The sequence below is a fragment of the Plutella xylostella genome, chromosome 6 (assembly GCF_932276165.1).
Source record: "Plutella xylostella chromosome 6, ilPluXylo3.1, whole genome shotgun sequence".
Lineage (NCBI taxonomy): Eukaryota > Metazoa > Arthropoda > Insecta > Lepidoptera > Plutellidae > Plutella > Plutella xylostella.
In genome coordinates this window covers 8,908,774-8,924,266 of record NC_063986.1, presented here as the reverse complement: position 1 = coordinate 8,924,266, position 15,493 = coordinate 8,908,774, and the positions used below count along the sequence as shown (strand labels likewise).

The window sequence follows — 15,493 nt, the reverse complement described above, 5'->3', positions numbered from 1 at the left end:
ATTGTATATAGAGGCATAAAGTTTTTATCAAGTCTCGTAAAAACTCTGCTCTCTATAGTAAAAATCACGTGACTAACAAAGTCTCAATGCAAAAGCATAATTATTTTTCACGACTTTTCAAAGTCTTTGTTATCCAACCAATACCAACTCGATTCTAAAATACAATCTATAATGCTATCCCATCACTAAAATTTTTGTCAGCTGACATGACTTGTTGACATTGACAGAAGATATTGAAGTTGACATTTGTTTTCGTCATTTCGTGTGACGCGTTTGCAAAATTAAATTCCGCCGCTATGTTTTTCCAATTTATATTTTGATTTTTATTAATTATGGCGTCTTCCAGAGAGAAAGATGCTGGTATTTCACCAGCAACTTCGAGTAGTTCAGTGAAAGGTTTATTCGATCGCTCCCCTTCCACTACTTCCTCTAAAGAAGACAGATGGCCGGATCTGCTGATTTCCAAGCCAGAGAAGTCTTATTTATTCAGCTCTAAACGTAAGTAAATGTCCGGATGTTATTAAAATAATATACAGTTTCTTTCCTATGTAATGCATGTTTGAAATATCCGAACTAAAACCGTATGTACGGGCTTATGACCTACTGATTGGATAATAATACCTACTGTTATTGTGTTTATTTTGTCTACGTATTATCCTATTCATTCTTTTTCTGAGTAACTGAATTAGGAATTTGTAACACATAACATAACCATTTAGTAGTTCTATTGTCTTCATTTAAGCATTATATGTCCATTATTTCAAAATCATCACACTGAATCTACCGCACACACCCATATGTAGTTATTCTCTGATTTGCATATTTCCAAAGAATGTTTTCATTCACAACCAGAGCATTTGGTGTTAAATTAAATTGTTTTTTATTTATGACTAGCTTTTTCTGTGAGCTTGGTTGCTTCGCTTATAAAGTAGCCTATGGTTTAATGCTAGGTGTCATTGAAATATAGCAAAAAGTGCATAGAAATAGTGCATTTTTAATCTACAAGTATTTTTTATAAAGAAAACTAGCTGTTTATCTCTTTAAAATGTGTCTTTTATATGCACTCATGACTGTAATCCTCGAAGGTGTAGTCAGAGGTGGCTCATAAGCGAGCCACCTACTTTTCGCAGCACATTTGTACTCATGTGATAGATTGCAAACCATATCGCCATTTTGGGATAAGTACAATGCACTTAGGATACACATGTATCTAGAATCTAGATGTGCAGGTTTCCTCACCATGTTTTCCATCACCGTAAGAACATGTGGTATTATTTATTGTACTTAAACTCCTTAATTGAAAACACAATTCAAAGATATATCTTTTGAAGAAGATATGTCTTTTAATTCACTCAAATTTCAAACCACATGTGGTCAAAAGGTATTGTAAAGTGTAACCTAACATCGGTGGCACCTGTGAAAGTAGAACACTAGGTTTCCACAAGAATCATAGTAAATGAAATCAATTCAGTGAATCATGTCAAAATGTGCCAATGAACATTACTTCAACTGTATCATCCAGTTCACTCAGTTGAACTCTCCTTCATTTGTTGATATGTCTCTCTAGCCTGTCCTTATATTTTGAGCTGTTTCAGCAGATATCTTTGATCACTCATAGCATTTTCAGGTATTTGTAGATTTCAGTATTCTAAGCGTACCTAATGTAGCCATGTTCATCAGGATAATGTTGGCTTCTACTCAAATGGTAAAATAATAGTTTGAAGGCCTATAAAAACACAAAGAAACAATCAAATCTTACTACTTTATAATATTATAGGTTTAGGTTAGGTTATTATTCTATCTAATATTTATTTTTTATAATTAGGCTCTGATCTCAGCCAGATTTCTTTCTAGGACTATTGTCCTAATTAATAAATAACCAATGAAAACTAATGCCAGACACTAAAAAAATATATAAATAAATTATTTAATATAAGTGTGTCAATTAGGTACTTAATTGTAACTACCTACTTATAAGTAATATACATTTTACACTTCAACACCACCTGAAATTAATGCCTCACCATGCGTGAAAGTCGCGCAAGGCGCAAACAGCTGTTCAAACAAACAACAACACACTTTGTATACCTCCACCGAGTCTCCGTATTCCCCTCCATAGATGGCGCCACCGTCCCCGAGTATTGATTTCCGCCTCTCAGTACAGTCATTCCACCCTCGGCAATCAATAGCCTGAAGTTGCGGGAAAACCCTATTCACTATTCATTAATCAGTCATCAAGCTTATCGCGTGTGTGCACAGCCTTTCCAATATCCATTCATTGAAGATTATCGCCAGAGAATGGAGTAAAAACCGTAGTTTCGGCAGTCGAAGCAGCGTATTGATTGACCTTCAGTAGCCGGAAAGCGTGATGTGTGTTTGAAGATTCGCGGTGCGGTGTTGTCGTTTTCGCTTGTCGATTGTTTTGCATTATTATGCGTTCGCTGTCGGCCGTGCAAGGGGTGGCGCCTCTGCCGGCGCTAGGGCTGCCCGCGGCGGTTCAGGGCGACCCCGACGGGGACATGGCCGGAGCGCAAGACACCATCTACCTCTGCAACTTCCGCGTGTCTGTCGACGGCGAGTGGCTCTGCCTCAAGGAGCTCCACGACATGGACGCGATGCAAGACTCGTACATCCGCCCGTCTGAGACTGCCGCTGTCACGTCGCCCAACGATCCGATGCACTCTTTGATGGGTAATGACTCCAAAAAGTTTGTCTATACGGCCAGTGTTCAAAAAGTTTTCGGTCGCAACCTTCATGGCATTTAAACTTTACTATTATAAGTGGCCAGTATTATAGTTTGTTTTCTTCTTTCGCAGCGCGGGACCCGGTGGTCATCGAGCGTAGCAACTTGGTGAACATTTCTAAACTGATCGTGAAGGAGTTGATAGAGCAGTCCCTGCGTTATGGCCGCATGTTGGACAGTGATCATCTGCCGCTGCATCACTTCTTCATCGTGCTTGAGCACGTTATGCGCCATGGACTCAAACCTAAGAAGGTACGTCAATAATAAACTAGGTAAGGTTCGATTTGTCTAAATGGTCTAAGTCTAATTCATTTTCTATAGATACTAATTGCCTATTAAGAATATAATTCGACATTGCATATACCTACATATATTATTATCTGCACATATAAACATCTAATGACGTCATAACATTACACCCTCTATGACGTCACAGAACAAGGCATTTCAGTAAATAGTTACTCGTTATTTCAGGGACTTCTCGGCCCTAAGAAGGAGCTGTGGGACATTCTGCAGATGGTTCAGAAGTTCTCTCCTGAAGCAGCCGACATTACGGCCAGCGTTCGCGATCTACCCACTGTGAAGTAAGTCTCTAATATTGTAATATTAGCTAGTAAGGTGTACTCCGAGGTTATCCATCAAAGGACTAAGGTTACCGACATAGCTGTCAAAATATGCAAGCTGAAGTGGCAGTGGGCTGATCATATCTGCCGAAGAACCGATAACCGTTGGGGTAGACGAGTTCTCGAGTGGAGACCACGAACAGGCAAACGCAGCGTGGGACGCCCTCCTGCCCGCTGGACTGACGACCTTAGGCGGGTGGCGGGTAGTGGTTGGATGAGGAAGGCCGAGGACCGAGTGTTGTGGCGCTCCTTGCGAGAGGCCTATGTCCAGCAGTGGATGATTATTGGCTGATGATGATGATGAAGGTGTACTCAAACTTAAGCGAGATATCCTTCCTCGCACAAACACTACCGGCTAACTGTAGGCTTATGCAGCAAAGATCAACGCACCACAGGTCGCGTTTTCGTATTTTCCATTCTAATCTCAGCTGTACATATTTATATCTACCTAAATGCATAACTCTTAATCTCTAAATGCATATAGGTAGTATATAAAATGGGATAACAAGTCTTATACCTAGCATTGATTAAACGGTAACCTGAGAAACAGAAACCTTGGTAACGGATTTGTGGGTCTTAGCGAAACTGGCCTAAGTGCGTTGTGTTTTGTGTTAAATCCTATTTGATTGTTTACCAACTACCTATACATATAAATAGGATTTCTTCCTTACAAAAACAATTTAAGATAATTGCAAAACATTTTAGCTATTGAGCCCATAATGTTGCACATTTAAGTCAATAAGTGGTACCTACAATAAAAGTGAAAAACGAGACAACATAAGCTTAGCATCCGCATGACAACAAATACTCGTGACACATAATCAGACACTTTATCTAGTTATTTAACCCGTCAACCGTCAACAGAACCGCCATGGGTCGCGCGCGCGCGTGGCTGCGCCTGGCCCTCATGCAGAAGCGTCTGGCCGATTACCTCCGGATCCTTCTAGAACATCGAGAGGAAACCCTCGAAGAATACTTCGAACCTCACGCCCTGATGCTGAACGAAGAAGCCGTCATCATCACCGGCCTGTTAGTCGGCCTCAATGTCGTCGATTGCAACCTCTGTGTCAAGGTCAGTAAGGGTTCTGCCCGTGAGAGGCTATTTCTGTGTGGGCATGACCTTAACATAGAAACTATGGGAGTGAACTGAAGCGTTACTAAGTGCAGCTTTGGTGTGGCGTGACGAGTTGTTATAGGTTACAGACGTACAATGGTACTTAGTCAACAGGAAGAGTGACATGATTTAATTTCGAAACATAGGTACCTATTAGATGTTTTAAAAGCAAAGTTTAGTTTATTTGAAAGGAAGTTACAAAGGCGTATAATGGCGAAAAGATATTGCACGCATGTCATGTGAAATGTAGGTTTTAGAAATGGACCTAGATTTAAATTCGTTGTCGCGGTCGGTATCCACGGGATCCAAAATCTTCAAATTTTCCTCATAACAATTATCACTGACCTTAAACCAGTTATACTAAAATACTAACCTCTACACCATCTCCTCAGGAAGAAGACCTGGACAGCCAGCAGGGCGTCATAGACTTCTCTCTGTACCTGCGAGGCAGCAGCTCGTCCAACGACCTGAGTAACAGCGGCAACGTCGCAACTGAGCCGAAGCAACGTCATATAAATACCATGCTCGACCAGAAGAACTATATTGAAGAGCTTAATCGACATCTCAAGTTAGTGCAGTCTCTCTCTTGATTTTCTTTCTGTAGGAACGGCAACGCCGAAAATACAGAGAGTAAACAAAGCCATAGCGATACCGACAACCAGAAGAGCTAGCACGGGGCGCAATTAAGATGTGACAAAAGTTTGGCACTGCGCTCACTAACATCGCGCACTAAACTTTTGTTGCGTCTTAAATGGTGCCCCGTGCTAGGCCTTCTCAAGTTTATTGTCTCTATATTCAATCTTATTTCACGTAGTCCATCATTCCATTTCTTCCTTTCATACATTTTAAATTACTACGGATCGAATTGTGTGTACCATTTTCGGCCCACTATTCCATTTTTACAACAGCCTTTATAATTGGTACTACCCATCTGAACTAATCTACATGTATTTGTGTATGTACCTATATTATATGGTTCATAATAGATTAAAATACTATAGTAATTATCCTCTAATAACATAATGTTGTCCCCAGTGCAACAGTGGCGAACCTGCAAGCTAAAGTGGAAAGTCTGACGACTACCAATGCTCTCATGAAGGAAGACATGGCCATCGCTAAAAACACAATGATTTCACTAGTGGAGGAGAACAACCAACTCAAGTATGCTTTAGGTAAGAAATTTATGTATGTTTTATTTGGAATGAAGTTAAGTATTCTGCAAGAAACAAAATGTAATAATAAGATTAATAGGTGTGTGTTGTCTAGTACCTAGCGGCCGAGCTTAGACTGCAAAGAATAGGAATATACCTACAAATTAACTTTTATAAATAAACTCAAAAGATTATATATCTTTTTTTTTTTTTTAGAATAGAATATATCTTTATTCAAAGAAAACAACTTATGCTATTACATACATCCCACAAAACCAAATGTTATAATATGTTTTGACTGTGGGTAAGGAGTTGCACTACATAACAAATTTATCATAGCTTAGTAGCACATATGCGCATTTATATATACCTAGCTTACATTATAGTTAAACAGGAACAATTAGTTTTAGATTTAATTTAATTTAATTTAATTTATTTTATTCAACAGACAACTAAAGGTCTAGGTATATTAGTTAAGATGTTGGATCTTGGACTTTTGTTTCAGATACTTACATTCATTTCACTACACTTTACAGGGTCGGAGACATATACATATCTGTTTTGAGAATTATTTAATCGTTTTTAATGATACTAAAACTGCATTGGTACCTAAGAATAGATCTGGTTTTATAGTTCCCATACTAACTCGCCGAAATCGGGCACTTGGCATAGCGTAGGTACTAAAGAACTAGACTAGAACTAAATCAGGTCTAAACTAAATAACCTTTTGCTAAAAAATATATAGGTACAAATAGTTAATAAATATTTATGTAGTGGCACGCGATTAGTGTTTCGCTAATAAAGCATAACATCTTGCATGTAGGTCGACTTCGACATAACGTTACTTACGTGTCCCTACGTTAGCGTTACGATTAGCTAATTATTAACACAGTGATTGTAAAATGCTAGTTTGTCAAACAGTCGCCTCGTTTAGCCCTATACATAATATGAATATCTAAAGTTTGAAATAACACACCTGTGTGTCCAGTATTAATAATTATTAGCAGCGACCTATACCGTTTTATTAGTTTTTATAGACTCAAATAATATTTAGGTGTATTCTAAATCTCGCACCTACGCAAAGTTAGTTATTATTGTTCCACTCCCACACTTGCTTGAGCTGGGTTCAAAGTATACAAACAGGAAGGGCTTATATTCTTTAATAATACGGCAGCTTTGAAATAAAAATACGGCTTTATTTATGTTTCTTAAAATACGCAACCGTCTATTTTGGTTCACAAGAGAATCGGCTTTGCAGTTTATCCCGTAGTAGTGGTTGGAATATTCCAACCACTACTACGGGATACGGCCTCCATATTTTGAACTTTATGCTATACGTTTTAAATTAATGAAATATTAAACCTTTTTTTTCTTTTGAAGGGTTATTTATACAAAGGCTAGCTGCTAACCTCACATACCTTATCACTCATCATATTTAGATTTGATGCTTATGTTTGCACTATTTCTAATTAGGTCTAGTTTGTATCTGCGAATATTTGCACATCCGCTTAAGAACCCAAAATCTCAGTCTATTATTAAGTATACAGTCATATATTACTTTTTCTATCAGCACATAATAATAACTAGTAGCTATCAGTTAATAAATAAAGTTATCTGGTCTATATCTTTGGATATCTGTAAAAATGATGAATCATAAGTGTGATCTCATCACCCAATCTGTGTGAAAATATTTGATTATGCAGCCTTTTCTTGGGGTAAAATAAATTTAAGTATTACAAATATTCAACATGTGACAGAAACTACCCAAAACCATTACGACTTTGAATAGCTACTAAATTACACATATTTTTCAAGTACCTACATGAAATCTCTATTTTATCTCGGATAAAGCTCAATCACCATTAATTATTACATTCAGCATCAACCCGTAATCTTTCACTGCTGATGATAACAAATAAAAATGTATAGATATTTTCGAATACATCTTTATGGCTCCATGATAGCTTTTACAGTTACTCTTATTGGCTTAGCTATAAATTTGAAGTACCAAAATACAAACACACGCTCACTTCCTTCCGACCCTTAAAAGGTAGTCTCCCACTACGCGACAGCCATTCTGATGTACTTGACTACCTACATAGGAATTAGGAACCCTATTCAGGAAAACTCGGCGTGTGCAAAACTATAATTAATTAGTATTACATCAGCGTTCAATCGAAAGCGGCTCACCGCAGCAATGCACTACAAACTTAGTATCGCTTTGGAATCGCCGAGACAGCATAAATACACCACTTACCGCACATCGGCATCGCTTAGCTCAATAGTAAAATGCACCTTGCGATTTAACAATACCTACGATGCGTCATACACCTCACGATAATCATCGTTATTGCTATCGTATTTTATTGTCAGTGTGGATCTAACCGCCGCCCGAGCCGCTGTCATGGGCTCTTCGATGACGAAAACGAAACGAACGTCTTTTAGGCCATTGTGTGAGTTATTTATGTTTCGCGCCGGGTATTTTAGGGTTACAAATAAAAGATGGCGCGAAAGTTCTTTGACACTTTTACGAGTTTGTTTTAGATTTGCGGTTTTGTTTTTGTAAACTTTGAGTAATGTTTTTTTACTTGAATGGTAGGATGTGCAATGTATTGATTGGTGACACATTGTGATAAAAGATAATGTGAAAATTTGTCCACCGCTGTAACTAAAATACAATTTTATGAAGTCATGTAAAATATTTTGTTTCAGGTCAAGATATAAACAAAGACACTAGGATTAAAGTAGTGGAATTACCGTCGGATGAAGAGGTATGTGTTTATTTTGAATTGTATATGTAATAATATGTATATATGTTTTATAATGTTTATATATTTTATTTTTTATACAATTGATCAAGCAATACGTACCCTTTATGAAATGTTTTGATTATACACGTAAATCATAATAATTTCATCATTCAATGCAATTTGAATTCTGTATTGCACAAAAATATCCGTTCAGTAGGTCTTTCTATTTCATTAGAAAAATTACACTACTTAAACTTACTCACAAGAAGTAAAAATATTTTATATCTAGGTATGTCCTACATTTGTACCTAGTGTACCTAACCTACACATAAAAATTGACATAATTATTACTTATCATAATATGCGTTCTACATTTTCAGGAAAAACGTAGTATTAAGAGTGCATCGTCTGATAAGGCAAAGAATGAAAAGGACAGCGAATTATCCAAGGTATTGGAGGAAGAGAGAAAGAAGTCGGCAGAGTTACAAAAGGAATTAGACTTGCAGGTAAACATTCAAATAAAAATTATAATAATGTCACATTAGATTTTTCCTCGACAATCTCTACCATACCAACTATATTTTAAGCCCGTCTAGCAGAAATCTATAATGTAAGTATACCTTATCAGTATCTCAAACTAAACATACAATATCTTAATTTTCAGGTGTCGCTTAAAGCTGAAATGGAAGTTGCCATGAAATTATTAGAGAAAGACATTCATGATAAGCAAGACACAATAATATCGTTGCGACGGCAACTAGATGACATCAAACTTATTAACCTTGAAATGTACAAAAAACTTCAGGTAAGACCCTCATTATACTTTGACAAGCATGCAACAAATATACCAACATTAACCCTTGTAACCACTAACCTAATTAATGGAACCGAATCAATTAGTTAGATAAATTATTTCACAGCTCTTTAGTAGTTAAATTACTCAAATCACAATTATATCCATTTACCTAATTCAATGACGTCACATAAACAAAAACTAAATGAATACCGATTCGACAGTCGTTACGTTATCCGTAAAAATAATGTTGACCTCTACGACTGTCAACATTTGAAAAACGAACAGTATATTTTTTTCTAAACAAAAGAGCACAGACAATACAATACAGGCTGTACGACCATGAAGGCCATAGCGTGGGCCAGATTGATGAGTTTCGCTTATTTTCCCGTCGATGTATTCTCTTCGGTTGCATAATTTGACGCCCACTCGGTTAATGCACTCCTATTTATTTGTACCTAACTATCTAAGTATGTATTGGATTTCGTAAATTGGCTTCATATTTCCATAATAATTTTTTGAATTTAAGTATTATACATAATATTTTACAATCTTTCTCTTCACTTATTGCACTACCCTACTTAATTTTCCATTAGCAGAGTTCCTTTGATAATTCTACACACATTAAGTATATTTAATATTTATTTGTAACATACTAACGCTCTAATCTATTTATCATTGCCGCGCTATGAACGGAAGGAGTGTGAGATAGAACTAACACAGAAAGGAGAGATGGTATCGAGACTACAAGTGAAAGCTGAGCAAATCGGCAAAATACTGCACAACCTCGAGAAATATAACCAATTTCTAGGACCCGATAACGATCTGTCTAAAGCACTAAGGTCCCCAACTACAAATGAGGACAACCTAGGAGAAAAATTAATAAAGCTCAGAGCCGAAAGCAAAAAGGCCAAAGCAAAAGATGATGGTCCTCCAAATAAAAAGCTAAACTTACAAGAAATACCACCGTTCAGAAAGCCGGAAGGCAAAAAAAATAGTAACGTTTAGGAACTAGCTGAGTAAAACAGGCGTTTTGATCTCGCGACTTTCTGACTTCATGCATAAAATTTTCTGTTTAGAAATGTTCTCCCTTTACCTGCTATATTGTTATTAACTTAATATCGTGCTATCTTGAGAGGCTACCACACTTTTCTTGTTAACAAAACTATTTCATGAGCGTGAATTGACCAGGTCTATTAAGGAAGCCAATGTATTGACCCCGGTTGAAAGATAATAATTAATACCTAAGGTTCTAGCGTTTACTAACATTTTACTTGCACGAGTTGACATTGCTAATGTTTTATTGGCTTTGTTTTAGGAATGTGAAAGTTCCTTGAAACATAAAACAGAATTAATAGCCAAATTGGAAGCAAAGACTGAATCGATGGGCACCACGATAAACCAGCTCGATGAAAAGTAGGTTGATTTTTTTTATATGTCATCGCAACCTCGGGGTAACCCTACAACTATGGACTTGAATGATGCCTGGAGCATAATATGCTATTTTGTGTATCGCTTTACATATCAGATGGCTACTCTAAATGCATCCGTTTTGATAGCACCTGCTAAGCTAAAATATATACGGTGCTATTTGCTCAGGGAATACTATTCCTCTAGTCATATTGCATTGACGCTACAACAAATAATGAATCATAAAATAAGTAGCACAAAGTTTAATGTTTTGAAGCAGAGTGGCCAGCGCGTTGATGCCTTATAGCTTAGCTCAGAGTCATAACGGATGTATGTAGAGTAGCAACGGATACATTTCACTTATTTCAGTGTAAATAAATAAAGGATTGATATACTGTTGCCATCTGGCTAAAGTATTGTGTTAAAGAGCGAGAAAGGTGGAATTTTGGAGACATGTGTGTGAATTGGCTGGTTTACATTGGAATAAGTGAACGTTCCGGATATTTTGTAGGAAATTAAGAGCACTTATGTAGGTGTGGGCAGTGCACAGCTTGGAACTATAGAGGTAAAAAAAAATATATTGGCAAACCCCCACAATAAACTTGAAACATTGATGTCAACTCTATTTTTGAAAGTATTTTTCATATTTTAGGATCTCATAGATGTTAAGGCTACAGATTGCTTATAGCTTACAGTTGCTGTGGTATTAAGATATTTCGTTAAAAGTTATAAAACTTCTAAGTTTATTTTCTTTCATGATGGTTGTTATAGAAACTATTCAATAAGATTAACCTTTTCATATTTACGTTGATAATGTGATCTACTAGAAATATACTGTTTTGTTCTTGGTATTTTGTTAATCATAGACACTAATGTAATTTACAATATACTAAATTTGTTATGTTGTTTATATAAATTAAATCCTTTGATAAAATATATTATGTATTGACGAATGAACACCACATTAGTATATTCGATCTCATTTGATAAATGAAAAAATATATAAGGTAATGTACAATTATAATATTGTGATACATATTAGTGAGTATTAGCTAATGCTTATATTTAGCGAAATCCGTGGATCCAATAAATAAATTGGCTTCCTTAATATACTTTTTTATAATTAGAAAACATAGTGTGTACAAGTATTGTTTATAATAAAATATTTTAAAAAACATTCATAAATAATAAATCCTATATTCAATGAACTTGTATTTTATTTGGATTGAGTCGATAGAAATATGCTTTTTAAAATTTTACTTAATTCAGTTTGGTTTATTGTGTAGGTTTGCCACTACCTGTCCTGTCATTATGTTTGCATGATTTATGTTAGTACCTTTCTTCCTTTCTGATGATTTTAAAGACTTCGTTCATCTGTACTCTACGTTTAGGATGCTTTTCCACCAGATATGTAGTATGCTACGTTGCTATAAATAGATATCCACCAATCATATTAATTAGTCCAAATAGCATAGCACTGGTGGGAAGGGAAAAACGGATTTCTTTCAAATCATCGCAGCATATCACAGTCATATCTGGTGGAAAGGCACCTCAAAGGTGGCAGAAATAAGTTCCGGTAATAAGATACACAGCCAATATTAAGATGTGTTTTAAAATAACTTATTATAATCCACGAGGATAAAGAAACAACCTAAATTGTGGCTACTACGTAAGTATTGAGTAGATATAACACCCGTAAATAAAGAAAACATACTAAAATGGCGGTCGTTACATAAGTGAGCGTAGGAAAAAGGATTGACTGACCTACAATCGTAATCACACTGCGATAGCAGTATTAGTCAACAGCCATTTTCATACTGTTTCTTTATTGACGGACCTTATACACTACTACTAATAGGCCGAGATAGCATGAGTCCTTCCGCATTTTGTAAACGTTTCTTTTTCAGTAAGATTTATACAATTTGGTTTATTAGAAGTCAACCCTAAATTATTCGTATAAAATGATCAAACCATTATAATAAGTTATATAAGAAACATTTTCTTTATTGGTAGGTGGTTAAATCTGTTATTTATCAGTTTTTGTTTGCATCCTTATTGTAATGAGAAGTTTGGTTTCTGGCTGAAATTCAAGTTGTGAAGGTAAGTATAAAAAAATATATTATAGTACCTAGCTAAGCCATTTACTTAACTACAGTAAAAACTGGCTCCCACTCTTAAATACAAAGAGTCTACAGGGTGTTGGATAAGTGGTATACTTAGTAAGCCAAAATGGGGTGACTCAGTTCGTTATGCTAAACCACTTTGATCTACAACTTTTTGGAAATTGCTGTCAAAAAACCTAATCACCACCAAGTCAACGAAAACAAAGTTACTATGACGAAGCAATCAGTCTAAAAACTGAATGAGTAGAATTTTATCCAATGGCAGTCTCATGAAAATTTGTGCAATAATTTATACATTCTATAGCAATTTTTCGTAGTACAAAAGTTGTTCATATTGACCACCTGCGTCACCTCCTGTCAACATACCACTTTTTAGCACCCTATACAGGCAAATTATTACTCGTGCGAATTAACTGTGCACCTGGCCAGCAAGAACCAGAGGTCACGTCGGTACGCCACAGCTAGTTAATATGACCTCTGATTTTTGCCAGTCTGGTGCACAATTAATTCGCACGAGTAATAAATATAGAAGTGGGTAAACGTCACCAGGTTACAAGAAGACAAACTAGCGCGGAAGACTCTGGAGGAAAGTTCTAGATCTCTGGGCCAGAAGGCGGCGGCGGCCGAGACCCGGGCCGTGGCGGCTGAGGGGGACCTCAGGATAGAGCGGGAGTGGAGGATATCGCTACAAGTATGAGACTTACAGTTATGGATAATAAGAGTTGGTTTTATGTGAAGATGGAGGTGAACGGATGAGTGGAAGAGCTAGGAAATAGAGTCTAAAGCCGAACGTCCACTGCCGGCTAAACTAAGTTAGTTCGCATACTTGAGCCAGTTTTTCATTCACGTGCGTCCACCGCAATCTATGCACTCTGTATGAAAAACTGGCTCAACTATGCGAACTATAACTTAGTTTAGCCGGTAGTGTACGTTCGGCTTAAACAAGTGACAATCCCTTATCTAAAGGAAAAAGTATGTACCTAAATACTTATAAGAAAAATTATTATGGTGTGTTCACCAGTGAGCTGAAAATCTGTCTAAAAACTGAATGAGTAGAATTTTATCAAATGGCAGTCTTATAATGAAAATTAGTGCAATAATTTAAACATTCTCTGCACAGGAATCAATGGTGAGAGATCGAGACAAAATATCAATGCTAATGCAAGAAGTAGAATCATTAAAATGCATCGGACAGGTAAATAACAAATATTCATTTATTTATCAGCTTTATCCTCTTCTAGACATCCACCTTTCTATACCATCCTTACAGTATCATACATAAAGTTACCCCCTTTTAAAATCATATTTCTAATTTCACAGAAATACCTAGCCTTACAAGAAGAGCAACATGTCCTAAAAACGCAATATTCCGAAGCGCAAAAAACCTTAGAAGAAGTAGGCGCTACGCTCAGTGAGAACAAACTACAGCTGCAAGAGTTACTGGAGAAAGAGGCGCGAAGTATTCCTGAGGAGACACCCACTTGGCTGAGCGATAAAGACGCCATCGCCTGCACCGCTTGCTCCAAAGAGTTCAATATTGCACGGAGAAAGGTAACGCACCTCTTTTCGTTTTAAAGACTGGCTGGTAATAATGTAAACTTGCCAATATGATAGTGGTGGAATGAATAATAAACTTTGGCAGCACCATTGCATAGCTAAAGTAGCCAATATATGAGATATTAAATTTTATTTAGTGTTTTGTTTTCTCGTATGACGCCCGCAAATAAAGAAACAATACATAAGGCGAATGGACTCATGCTATCTCGACATCCTCTTAGGTCTCCTTCTCACTCCCACTTATGTAACCGCCGCCATTTCCATATTCTTCTTTATTATACATATTCTAAATCCATCTTTGTGTATTTTTCAGCATCACTGCAGAAGATGCGGGCTAATATTCTGCGGCGCCTGTAGTGAGAAATCCGTGGCTTTGGCTGGTGGAAACAAACCCGTCAGGGTATGCGACGGCTGCTATACAGAAGTGACCGTTACGTAGCTGTTAATAAAGACTGAAATCGCTTATGCGAAGAGAGAAAATAGTGCTTCAATTCGTGGCTTATAACGATGTAACAGGTTTGTTCGTAGTTGATAAATTATAGGGTATTGCAGTTGAATATTATGTTATGAAACATTATACAGGGTGTTGCAAAATTGGTATGCTAAGCCGAAACCTACATGTAGGTTTCGGCTTAGTATACCCTTTTTGCAACACCCTGTATTTGTATGCCTACCGTCTGAGTTTAGCGTATAAGTGTGGCAACAGATACCTACCCAAAGATAGTTAATTTAATGATAAATTTACTGTTGGTGCGGTGGTGCCACTTGGTCCTACATAAATATGACAATTTTTACCAATGAATTACTTGAGGTTTTGAACTACGTACCTATGCCATGCCTATAAAAATAGTTACTTATTAAGTTTGGCCTCGTAATTCGGTTGCCACTTCAATTCCAAATTCAAAATGTAATAATATTGGTATCTGAACAAAACTACTTTCATTAATTATTCATCGAAAATATATGCATTTATTTAATGTTCATTTAAAATATATTCTAAACGTAATGAGATCTTATTAAATATTTAATTACCTAGCCATGGGTGCTCGAACAAAATAATGTATTAATGTTCAAAACATAAGTTTTAATGTACTATTATTAAATATAAATGTTACAATTTGTATATATTGAGGTAAATATTTATAAGTATTATACGAATTTAAATATATTATGTAGATAGAATAAAACTGACCGTTTTTAATGAAATCCTAAACTAACTTATGAAATTA

At 36.3% G+C, this 15,493-nt stretch overlaps 1 protein-coding gene across 4 annotated transcripts; it reads left to right on the top strand.

The window, feature by feature from the left end:
* The first annotated feature begins 246 nt into the window (after positions 1-246).
* On the top strand, positions 247-14,828 carry LOC105385850 (RUN and FYVE domain-containing protein 2). Of its 4 annotated transcripts, none has more exons than XM_038119661.2 (14): positions 247-498; positions 2,817-2,995; positions 3,218-3,327; positions 4,231-4,438; positions 4,873-5,048; positions 5,516-5,652; positions 8,344-8,402; positions 8,762-8,887; positions 9,046-9,186; positions 10,493-10,590; positions 13,257-13,398; positions 13,828-13,902; positions 14,028-14,258; positions 14,578-14,828. In XM_038119661.2, exons 1-14 carry the CDS (start codon positions 333-335, stop codon positions 14,701-14,703), a joined length of 1,974 nt encoding a protein of 657 aa, XP_037975589.2. In that variant the 5' UTR covers positions 247-332; the 3' UTR covers positions 14,704-14,828. The 4 variants fall into 4 exon arrangements, 3 of the variants coding, with proteins under 3 accessions (XP_037975589.2, XP_037975590.2, XP_037975588.2); XM_038119660.2 differs by lacking the exon at positions 247-498 and adding an exon at positions 1,946-2,691; XR_007266344.1 differs by lacking the exons at positions 247-498; positions 13,828-13,902; positions 14,028-14,258; positions 14,578-14,828 and adding an exon at positions 1,923-2,691 and having other exon boundaries at positions 9,874-10,590; positions 13,257-13,307.
* The last annotated feature ends 665 nt before the right edge of the window (positions 14,829-15,493 follow it).